Source organism: Varroa destructor, unplaced genomic scaffold (assembly GCF_002443255.2).
Source record: "Varroa destructor unplaced genomic scaffold, Vdes_3.0 BEIS01000004.1, whole genome shotgun sequence".
Taxonomy (NCBI): domain Eukaryota; kingdom Metazoa; phylum Arthropoda; class Arachnida; order Mesostigmata; family Varroidae; genus Varroa; species Varroa destructor.
Genome location: NW_019211457.1, coordinates 28,569,093 through 28,581,410, shown reverse-complemented (window position 1 = coordinate 28,581,410; position 12,318 = coordinate 28,569,093). Strand labels below are relative to the sequence as shown.

Genomic DNA, 12,318 nt, shown 5'->3' with positions numbered 1-12,318 from the left:
GGAGAATCGCGGTGGGAGATGGCTATTATAGTGATTTCGCTAGCGTTTGCGGCCGGACTCAACGCCACTGGAACGCGCCCAGAGGATGCAGTCACTTGTGCACGACATCTAGATTACTAGATGTTCGGGTGCATCGTTTTTCGAGTTTATTGTTTTGCTTAGATTGCTTCTCCTTTTGGGCAACATTGGTTAACCGGAAAAAGATTTCACCATATACGGCCTGGGGTCCTATTAGAGGTTAGCGCTTACAATTAATTACACTATACATATATATATATATATATATTTTACATTTATTAATTTATTTAAACAAACAAATCAAGAAAAATCAACTTATTATATAGGAAAATATCGCTTAGACAGTAATTCCTGAGATTCCTGATTTTCGCACCCACACAAGGCCGCGAGGGCTTAGACTATAATAAAAGCGTTCGAGAAATGTTTTCAATTATCGATATCAAATCATCGACTGGGCTCTTGAACACGTGAAAATCGTGTTCCACGGCTTCCCTAGGTCCCCGACAGGGACACGAAGCTGATAAGCCACCTTTTCGTTCCTCGTCTTCATTGTTTGTTAGGTTGGGCATTCTTGAGAAGCGAATAAACAGGCCACCGTTCTTTTCTTGGCTTCTGCAGCCAATTATTCTAACGTCAGTGCATTGTTCCTGTGGCACAGAAGCAACAAATGAAACAATAGAACCTGCAGCGCCAGTAGGGGCTACCGCTGCGACAGCGACGACTGTAATAGAAATACGACCTGGATTAACGGAAACGGCGATTATTGTGCAAAGGATGAAAGATCGAAATATTATTGCAGTATAAGCTAAAACAATAACAAAAAAGGATACTACACTTTTATTACCACCACTGTGTTAGTTTTTTGTGTAGCCCATTTAAAGTGGAATTCTTAAGTCATATGTATAAACCCTAGGAAATGGCGCAACAATAACTTGACAAGGTACCGTCGTGGAAGGCCGGATGACGCACACCGTGTTTTGTCACACACGAGTAACTTTCGAAGGTGAATTGTCCTTGAGTGCATAATGAAAATTCTCGAAGGTGGAAATAAACGACGAGATTGATCTAGTTGTAATTGATCTAATTCTACAGGTTGAATTGGTAAGGGAAGCTTCAAATCCTTTCTTTAGAGCAGTTTTATACTTTTATCTATTATATGTTTCAGTTCAAATAGATGCCACCAGCTATGATAATACTTACATATCTATGGTAACCTTTTAGCAGGCAATTACTACATTTATTCGTTTTGGAAAAACTTTTTTACGCTACCGTAATAGACAGCGTTTCGACTTCGACTGATATGTAGTTAAGGAAAATTCTAGTAGATGATAATTTCAGCTGAGTGGCAATTTACCTTACCTTCCATAATAGATCCCATTTTCTTGAGCGGTTTGTCGCAATTTCACATAAAATCTGTAGGCACAGAATCACGAAAGTGCAGGAGTAACCCGAAGCGCATTAGAGGCGCAGGTGAAGGGCTGTACTTGCATGAAGCAAAAAACAGAATTTTAGCTATCCAAACTTCCTTTGATCCTAATGAAACGTCTTCATTCAAATTAGTTTCAGAACTAAAAAGTTAAGCTTCATGAATTTTTAAAAACGTCTTTTTTACTTTTATTTTATTATTGCTAATTTTTACTTCTTTACAATAACATTATGGTTATAGTAATAATAATCTACAGTTGCGAAGTAATGATATTCACTGGTTCGCTGTTCGCCAATTATGTATTTCATCTAACACAGTTTTAATTATAAGGCACACAAAATCTACGAGTTTTCCATAGTGTCATACTTATCAAGTTATATAGTAGATCATATGGGATGTAGGGTATACACGAAACATGGATTAATGTTGTATTAATTAATATATTACGTAACATATATGACACTAAGGAGTAATAATCTTTGTAGCTAAAAAGTAATAATAAAATGTTTGAAAACATGTACCAACATAACTATGTCTTTCAAAATATGTCTATTTAATATGGATTTTATGGTTTATTGTTTTTTTTTTTATGTTTATTTGTAAAATATGACAAGTCATGGAAACAGGTCTTTGGGAATGAGAAACATCAGCGTTTTAGCAGAGCTAGGAGTCAACGTAATGTACTTGTGATTACCGGAGAATCTTAATGCATCTATGCCAGTTTATGTCAAAAAGGTCTCCCGGTTAATTAGCAAAGTCCCGAACAATTAGTGAAGCTGGTTGTATTAGCCGTTTCGTAAGTCATGTAATCTATAGCAAAGATCTCGAGTCGAAGCGCTATGAGCAGCAATAACGAACATGGGTTATGCAAATTCACATGGTGAAATGACGACCACATCATATACGAGGCGTGATATACGGGCAGAAATAAAAAATTGCACGGGGGACGACTTACCCAAAAATTGAAGAACATTTGCTCTTCTTGAGGGTTTTCCAATAACAAAATGATAGCTTCCGTCATGAAATAGAGATTCGTTTCATAGCTCGCAAACATCTGTAGCACTCTATATCAAGGTCGGCCAAAGATCAAAAACCTTTGATCGTGCTTGTACCTCGATACACTTCAGCTGATATACCGGCACTGAATACACGGTAGAAATTCAAAGTTTATGTTTAAAAAACTAGTTGAAAACATATGCAGGGTTAAATATCCGGGAACAATTAGGAATTGTTGAAATGTCGTAGAAAGACATTTCAACCTTGTACAGTGAGAAAACACAAGCGTTTTTTTTTTTACGAAATGCTCAACACTTCCCCGATCCGATCGTCACTGGACACCATTATATACTATTGGCAGACCATATCAGTGAGGTGAATATAGGTGCAACTTCGTAACATTTTGGAGAGCGCATTGAGTGATCCTCATTATAGATCCTCATCTATCACGATAGATATAAGTAAGTTTTAATAACCTTATCTGTTTTACATGAATAATCGATAACTTCCACATGCTTGATTGTCTTAGCTAGCTTAATTTAGCTTAACTATAGGTTCTTCGATGCTTCGAAGGATTCTGTAGATTTATTAAGATGCACCAATGGACGCTAATTGTGCTTAATTAAGTACAGAGCAACACAAAGCCATATAGCTTCCCAAAAAGACCAATTATTTCTCAGGGCCCAATTTATAGTTATAATATGGTCACCCGACGGAAAAGCTCTAGCTTATAATGTCGAATGAGAAAATAGTAAAAACCTACGTTATAACAGCACTACGCCGTACAACTGAATTAGGATATAGGGTTTCCCTATAGTGAGAATATAAGCTAATCGTCCGTGTAGCTGCTACTTAAATAATATGAGATACTTACAGCACATTTTGTTTCTTTGCTTCGAGGTGCTTTTATGCACACGACACAAACTAGAATTTTTGCGTGTCATGAAACATTGATTTCCTCTATACATTGATTACAATATTTACAATATTTATTATGGTTTTTACTGTTTATGTAGGAAAAATGACTTGAGAGTGTGAAAACTGTAACGGAACCCCAGTGCGCTAGACTGAAAATGCTAGATGAAATAAATAGATTCCATTTAATGTTATTTCTTCGATTAATCAATGACCAACTTGTATATGTACGTGTACAACGTGTACATTATAGTAATACCAAAATTAAAAGGTTCAACTTAATTACCAAAGCATGCTGACATCGTGCGTACGTCCGTAGTAAACGTACATACAGTACGCTGCAAAACAAGAACGTGGTCACGTAAAAGCTCCTGCCTGCATAAACTGCAAATTAATAAGAAAAGTGAATGGATTCCAAACTTCGAATCGATTTTGAAATTGGGCTTAGCAAACGGCAGTTGATCCTTTCCTTCTGACTTTAACTGAGAGAAATATCTGATTAGGAAAACTAAACAGTCTCGTCCGAGCTGCCGCAGGCCTAAATAAGTGTGAGTAGCGTAATGCAGGTTGATAATGCACATCTTTTGCGTTGCCATTATAAAAATGCCGCTTTATACGTCTTATGTCTTATATGACTGATAGAAGCTTCGATAAATCAAGTAAGATCGACAGACCGGACAGCCAACTACCGATAGCGTACGGTACTAAGCTCTAACGAGATAGTTTAATTATGCATTGTTCTTCGCCTTCTCCAGAAGAAACGTTTCCCGATTCAAATCCAAGATGATGCGATGTACAAAGCAAAAATTGATGGCTGTATTTGTGTACTAAAAAGAGAAGACATTTATGGTTAGGATAAGCGACGTTTCTACATGCGGATATTGTCGAACACGTGCTTTCGGTCCACACCCGTTACAAAACCAATAGCAATAACTACAGATTTTTTTTTTTAGACACGCTGCTAGCCTTATGGCTAAGAACTCGTGCGAAATACGTGCTGAATTAGAGTTACAAGCTTAATACACCTATACGAGATAGCTTCAGTGTTCAAAAGGATCGAAATAGCTCTGTTCGAACGCAACTAATCCGCCGAGCTTGCTAATTATAAAGGGTAAACTTTGCTTGGGCAATTCCGGCAGAAATGTGCTACTACATTTGGTCCACATCAAATGATACTGCATTTCAGTACAGGTAGCTCTAAAAATTGATAAAGATATTTAAAAAATTTAATCATAATCTTTCAACAGAAAGTATCGACAAGCGAGGATAAACCCATCGCAGCTTTCATCCGAATTAATGTGCCTATGTCAGTGAAGCTTATATTTCCTTTGTATTTCGTCAGCCCAGTCTGTCCAATCACGCTTATTACGCATTACTTGTGGAACCCCTAAAAGTTGTGCCATCAAGAGTTACCGCAATCGATCGTCAGAATCCAAAAGTCATTGTAGAAGGGTGGATTCCGGGCGATTTCATTAAAGCAGAGACTTCGCCTAACGGACTGAATTACGTACCTTTAATTGACTTGCATTGGGCTCCACTATCACCAATCAAGTTAAATAATTTAATACTTCTCAAATCTATGCCTCCTCCATAGAGAAATCGTGCTGCTTTGTCCACGATCCACCATTATCCAAGAAACCATATCCGACACGTTTTCCTTATTCATAGCGTGACGCATCCGACTCACTGCTTCTCACCTTGGTGCTGTCAAAAATTCGTAATGTACGCGTTTTTTATTTATTTACTTTATACTGTAATAAAATCATATTCTTTATACTGGACAGTTGTTCACAAACTGCACCGCTAAAGAGAGGTAGGAAGAACTACATTTCTAAGACCGGCATTTTAAGAACATCTTTAACACGAGTAGATTATAATTCCGCGAGCAAATTAAGCCTGTTTTGGCCTACTAGCAACCTAGCAAAACAGCACACTGACTGTTCACACGATTTTTTTGCAAAAAGTTTTATTTTTTAATATTGTTACTATCATAATTATTACCATTATTATTAAATATCTTGTAATTAATAACACAGGTCACTTAAGGCAATGGGTACGAAGATAGCGTAGTACGTCGGGCGTTCCTCACCTTCCCTTCGGTGCGGTTTCCGGGCGTGTCCGGCGACAGTTTCTGCAGGCTGCTTTAACTTTCATACAGTTTTTCCCTATTAGGCTGTTCTCATTTTAATCGCGGATCCTTCTTGGATTGGAGTGCTCTCACGGTAACGGTCTAGTTTCAGTGATCGAACCGTCATAAATCACTAAAGGATAAATCTTTTAAGCAAGTTTAAGCAGTGACCTTACGAACATCGTTCCGAAAATAAGTTTCCTGTTTTGCGCTGCATGAACCATTTGAATGTAAGATGATATGAAAGGTAAACATATTTGCTCTAGCTAGATTCACTGCAAGTTTTGCTCCCCGCATTGTTTTCTTTGGCAGCATATTGTATTGTGCAGTGCCAGTCCTCTGCTTGTTGAATTCCAATACCACACTACGCGAACATGCTGCATGTATTTGTTTAATGAAGATTCATAGCAATTACGTATGAGTTTTAAGACTTCAAGTCGACTGGTTTCGTAGTTAGTTTTTCTTTTTTTTTCAAGGTCAATACAACTACGTTTAACTCTATTCACCTATCTCTCTGTTGCTACAGGATTTCTTCTGATTAACTCACGGTTAAACAATCCCAATATCATTCGCTAATGCGATAGGTCGTTTCAGAGTTTCAGCGCTTCGCCAACATTTGGTCTCGCCCACAAAATTGAAGTTCGGTGTGAGCAACCGAAGATAGCGCCTCTATCGACAGCAATCGGCAGTAAATCGGATACGATTTACATGATTTCCATCTATAGAAGGCCAATTTTGATAAATCAAATTCCGCAGAATGTTTTCACACGGTAATTATTATTTGTGTCTTTCTTGATAATAATTGTCATCTCATTATGATTGCTACTTGCAATATATCATTTAGCAGCACATGTTTTCATTTTTCTTGAGTTAATTATTCTTTCTTTCGCTCATTTCTATAGCTTTCTTTTAGTTGTTCAAACGACGATCGGAACCACGAGTTCACACAATTTCACGCCTCCATATCTTATTATATCTCTACGACCCACATCAAATTCGTTACGTTAGTTCTGTCTCGTCCTTACCTAATGGTTAGAATGCCCTCCGTCGTAGCTGTATCATTAGAACATCGAAAATCTCCAAGTGGTGATTCTACCCGTTCACTATTGTTGTAGTTTTTCCAACTGCACGCGAATCTTTTCCGCTATGGCATCTTTAATTGGAGCCCACAATCATTGCCGGACGCCCCATTTCTCCGAAACGTTTCACATAAACAGAAACATAAGGGCTCCTTTAAAGACCTTTCTCAAAGAAAGCCACCGGCACGCAAGCCCTTGACGTAGTGTAAGCTTTGGCCTACCAGCTTCGTACAAGGCTTATCTGTCCATTCCACTTGTACATTAACCGATTGCGTCTTTTTATTCTTATTATGTTCCGCCTACTATATATTTGTTACACCTTTAAACTACGAATAATCATTGATCTATTAATCTATGGGCTGAACCCATTAATTTTTGGTCCACTTCTTGCCCATTCTTTGAACGAACGGATGTGACTGTGGTAATAAAATGTTTTTCTTGCCCTTTTCCTATCTGCAAGTTCCGCTCATAGAGAACATATGTTTTCGTTACGTAGCATTTGCTCCTACGCTTCAACACGCTACTGGTACAGCATTTAACATATGCATTTAACCGTGCGATTTCCTTATTATTTACTTCCTATTCCGTAAGCGACTCCAGTCTGCGTGTCAAATGCAGACACTCTACATATTTGTTCGGATGTAGCTCCTATCCGAATTCACGATTCCCACTGGTTCTGCTGTGACACGTACTACGTACTAAGATCCTTCCTCTCTCTCGGAACTAAGAATCGGTTTGGTATCTATATAAGATCACTTTTTCATTAATTTTTAAAACAAGTACTTTTTTCCTTCTTGGTGACTATGAACCTTTTCTTATTGCTTCTGTTCTCAACGCAAATCAACATTGGAAATCGAAAAAGTAGACCTTTTTTTCTCAGCGTCCTGTTTAATAGGAGTGCCAATATTACAATATAATAGTTCATTGTTAAGAGTTGCAGTTTTGTAGCTTCATGAGAGAGATAACCACCCAAAAAAGATTCAAAAAAAGCTGAAGGTTCAGCACCAAAGCGGCGCAGCAAAGGGAAACGGAAAGTAGCACCTTGTGGAGTTCGTTTTATGACAAGTCACTCTTGTAAAACATCGATCTTTTGAAACATTGTATATATATGTATATACAAACGGAAGTTTCAGTTCGTCTTGATATTTACTAATTATAACCAACTACTTCGCTATCATTCCTTAATGTGTATGAGTAAGGGCTGTATTTTTTGTACAGAAAAGCCAAAGCCGTTAAGGTATCGCCCAACAATAACATCTACAGTTATTTAATTTTCCTATAGAAGCGATCACTGGCCCTGCGCTTCTGTCACCTGTTTTCGACGGTTTCGTGCATTTGTATATTTATCTGTCAACTTCTAAACAGCAGGCATTCTCCAGAAAGCCCTTGTATACAGCCACGCTGGCGTTTTAAGCTGGTTATGTTTACCATTACTCCATTCGGAAACAAAATCGATGAAGTTACGTGTCTCCTGTTACCGGTACGGCTGATATTATTCCAGTTGATCAAAGTGCCATCTCTGCTTTGCATGTAGTCGGCAATGGAGAAACGTACTTGAGCTTCATCATGTGCTTTAGCGGTAGTACCATTGTTATAGCGTCAGGTTCGCTAAAGGCTAGAACTACCGCCCGACTAACCGCTTTTCAAGAGAGTTTCTGTATACCCAATTGTCGCCCTTCTCACTGAACAGCTGCAAATGAATTGGTAAAGGAAAATCGGTCAACGAAAAGAGAGATCTAGGGCTACCATTAGGTTTGTAGCTGTAGTATCTGGGCTGAAAATAACAAGGAACAATAAAATGCGAATTTACGAATGACAAAGACTCAATGTTAGACGTTTTGAACAAATAGGACATCTCTGTAACAACTTACCCGCTGCCGCCAGGGTCTTCCTGACTCGCTTCGCTGTCGGGCCTCATCTCGTTGCCGCTGTTCAAGGAAACTCTTATGTTCCGTCGCCCTGTCGACATTGCCTTCACGCAAGTTGTAGGTAACGTTCATCCATAGTCGCCGAGATTCGTATGAAAGTGTCTCAACAGCTGGCCGCACTTGTTTTTTAATTGTCGGCGTCGTGTGTGGATTGAAGAACTCAAAGGTCTCCTAAAGCATCATCGAAATAAGCAAATTATAATATTAATAATCTGCAAAACTTGACAAATACCCTAAATCGGAAAAAAACAAGAAGATCATTAGTCAATTCCATAAAAAAGTATTTTTCATTTTAACAAGCTACGAAATCACTGCCTTAACCATTTTTTAGTTCAGATTCGATAAGATCTCCTACCCCTGTCTCCACATTTTTTGCTGTCATCACGTCATTCCACGCCCCCTGTATCTGTAGGAACGGCTGGAGTGTCTTGCTGGGGTCTGTCTGCGGCCGGAAAATCATCCCTTTAAGCTGATGTTTCTTACCACCAAACGTCGGTTTCGTAAGAAAGTCAATTTTTGCGTTGTAACCGGTTTTCGAACAATTGATCGTAACTTCACCTCCCAACTCTACCCACGGCACTCCGAGTATCGACCGCGCGTACGCTGATGGAAAAGTACAGGTGTACTCTTCGTCGAATCGCTGAAAGCTTATGCAGCCTTGGCCAACGTTGTGTACTGCAACGGATAATCCGAGAAATTTGCTTTTCGTCCAGATGTGGGCGGAGCACGTAATGCCCTTAGACGCACACTCGGCGTAGAAGGCACTGACGGGTGGATGATGAGATACCTGTTCAGCCACAAACGTCACGTCGTCTTCAGCTGCCCATGGGCACGGGCCATCGCTAGCTGCCTTTCGCTGTAATTCCACGTGATCATTACCCCACATTGACAGTTTGATTAGAATATGCAGCTTATCCGTTGATGATGTCCTCGAAAGTATATACCCGAAAGTATACTAAGTTATGTATAACTCTAACGGAATCACCATTAATTATCACACTAACTCATCGGGTGTCTATATAAGACTATGCGAAGAACTATTAAAAGCTACTACATGATCCGGACCTCTGCAATATTCGGCGAAGGCAAAGCATAGTGGCATTTGAAGATCTCGCCCAAAATCGGATTATATGGTTTCTTGGCTACTTCGGCGTTTCGGCCCGCGTGGAACGCAGACAAGTACCACCGGACCACTTCTACCATTCGCTTTTCAGCTGTGTCCTGATCCACGATACTGTAAAAAGAATTTATAAGCCAATATAATTATGCATTTACTGTAAGGCTTAGCATAACATGGTCTGCGAAAGTATAGGGCTATATCCGACGCGGGTAGAATATTCACAATAACTATTACAGTAATCCAGATTCTTTTTGAGAAATGACAATTGCTCGAGAGACTGTATTTAATAATATATAAAAATCTACGCACTCACCTTGCAAAGAGATCAGCATGTGAAAAGAAATCGGCGTACATTTCGAGCAGCGACCGCCGCTCAAGGATGAACGTTGGTAATGTAACCTTAGTAAGGTCCATTCCAATGCGGACCTGCGATACTAAGTGCGACAATACGCTGGCACAAATAATAAAATATAACACAGTTCAATTAGGTAACATTTGAAGGAGTAAAAGGGTAATATCAATAGACCTATATATTCTGAATTCATTCATCGTGTTTTTCCTCCTTTGTAGAGACAGATAGCCGATGATGATCCAAGAAGTCGGTGCTTCTCTGGATTGCAACGACATCGCAGCGGATTTCGAATTTGCCGCGCTTAGGTCATACTAGCCTCCGCTTCATACATAGGAAATGCATAATAGCGTAAACGAAAATGCCCTAAATACCTATATGTAAGAGCTTATCTTTTTGTCTGCCGAGTACAAGTTGAAAATTTAATTGCACAATATAGTCACGATGGTCATTGCAGTAACCAGGGTACCAGTTTAAAAAGCTTAAAAAAAAGACTAAAGGCTTATTAAGTGTAATCTTGGAGTGCTATAAAGGAAATATGAGGTGCAACAATAAAGCTGGTAAAAGCTGCAAGACATGAGATTCACTTGATAAAAATGGATTGCGGAGCCATATCTGACAGAAAGATTCGTTCCATTAGCTTTCTTGCGGGGAGTATCTCCACTATGCCTCAAGGTGAAAGTCAAATGTAATGACCGTTTTTGGTAGAGTAACGCACTGCTATTTCTGGAGACAAAACACCGACTTTTTAAGGCAGCGTGTTTGCACCTTGGTCCACTTGCTTTATTGTAATCAATCAAAAGGAACAATTTTCATTGTTGTTTTTAATTACTGCTCCTCACCACATCGCTATGCCAAAATGGCTTGAAATATTGGAAACTTCAATTAATTTTTCCGAAAAAGCCCTTGAAGACATAATTTTGTTTTCTTGTATGTTATTGTTGCATATAATTATTTTTTTGCTATGTATTTTGTACCATATCTCTTAGGTACTCTTGAAATTTGAATATCAGTTGTTAGTTTCCTTCTTCTTGAAATGCTTGAGCAAGCCCCTATGAATATTTTCGTTGATTATACATTATATTCATTATTTGCTCCGTAATAGCATATTGGGTAACGTGTTTGCGTGCTAAACTTAAGGATACGTAGTTGTTTAGCTTGTAACCTAGCGTAAATACACTTAATTTCGTGCTAGTGAGAACTAGCCGTCTGAAATAATGCCTAACGGTTAAAGCACCAGACCTAAAACATGAAGATATAATCTTATATATGTCCAATGGCTAGTATGAGTTCAGCGCGAAAAACTTGAAATCCGTTGCTAGTAAGGTAGTGACCATGAAAAATTTGTTATTACAGCAATGAGTTATGTCTGCTCGAAACGAAAACTAAAAAGATGCTTACCTATGAAGTCCAATTTTCATTGTTCATGTTCATGTAACCAGAGGACTGACAAGTTCATTTACCTATAATTGGCGTTCGAGTCGGCAGGTTCGGACTGGTCCTCATAGAGTTGATCGAAATCACTTGGGGTCATATATGACGGCGCTTCAGGCGGCGGCTTGAAAGGTACAAATTCATCGGCCGAAGGTTCACAGATTGCAGAATCTACAATCAAAAGAAAATATGAATAACTTTTTCGGTTAATAATGCCAGTAGCCTATGTCATAATGATTTCCCTTTATTTATCGTTAGCGTCGAATAAGTTACAAGTATAAAAGGTCATATTTTACTCGCGGTACCATTACTACTAGCTAGTAGCTCTTTAGGTGAACACCTTTATGTAAGTTAAAAACCTCTTCGAACGAATATTTTTCTCCAGTTGGTGAAGATTAGGTTCACAAATGCGCACCGGACGCAAATTTAACACATTTACCTAGCTATGGACCTAATATACTGGCTGAGTTTGAACGTCATCGGAGACATAACGATTTTCAATGGGACAAAATTATCTGTTCAAAAAAGAATTCTTCTATTACGAACACTACCATTACAGTTCCTACCACGAAAGCATGGACCTTATATTATTTGATTTTATGCAGATATTACGTAAATTGATGAGATAAACACAATTCAACTATGCCTCTTGAGCATGTGTTGTGTCTTAACCACTTCGCAAACGCAAAGCAATACTCCTCAGTTAATGAAATAAACAATTAACAGCCGTCCGCGTTTCGTGAAGGTCATCACAGGTTAATAAAAAAGCTTCGAAACTTATGCCACTAACTCTGAATGGCATGGTCACGAATAATTTATGGAAGAACTCAATCCAAAATTGCAGTCTCGCAATTAAGGTGACAAAAACTTAAAATTACGCGCAGTGTAATTTCAGATAAGCAGCATTCAAGTCGAGCATACAGAA

General features: G+C 38.7%; 1 protein-coding gene across 19 annotated transcripts in view; it reads right to left on the bottom strand.

Annotated features, from left to right (window-relative positions):
- Positions 1–267: 267 nt before the first annotated feature.
- Positions 268–12,318, bottom strand: part of LOC111248866 (oxysterol-binding protein-related protein 9) — a 48,541-nt gene continuing 36,490 nt past the window's right edge. For 11 of the 19 annotated variants that reach the window (XM_022801901.2, XM_022801904.2, XM_022801899.2 and 8 more), the window contains 8 exons: positions 11,423–11,564; positions 9,924–10,061; positions 9,556–9,724; positions 8,846–9,346; positions 8,434–8,661; positions 5,445–8,252; positions 1,378–5,059; positions 268–739 (listed from right to left, as the gene is read on the bottom strand). In XM_022801901.2, the coding sequence (XP_022657636.1) occupies positions 8,184–8,252; positions 8,434–8,661; positions 8,846–9,346; positions 9,556–9,724; positions 9,924–10,061; positions 11,423–11,564 (1,247 nt within the window). In that variant the 3' untranslated portion in view covers positions 268–739; positions 1,378–5,059; positions 5,445–8,183. Of the gene's footprint in view, positions 740–1,377; positions 5,060–5,295; positions 8,253–8,433; positions 8,662–8,845; positions 9,347–9,555; positions 9,725–9,923; positions 10,062–11,422; positions 11,565–12,318 lie in introns of those variants that run through there. The other 8 variants (XM_086989021.1, XM_086989024.1, XM_086989019.1 and 5 more) reach the window with 8 other exon arrangements.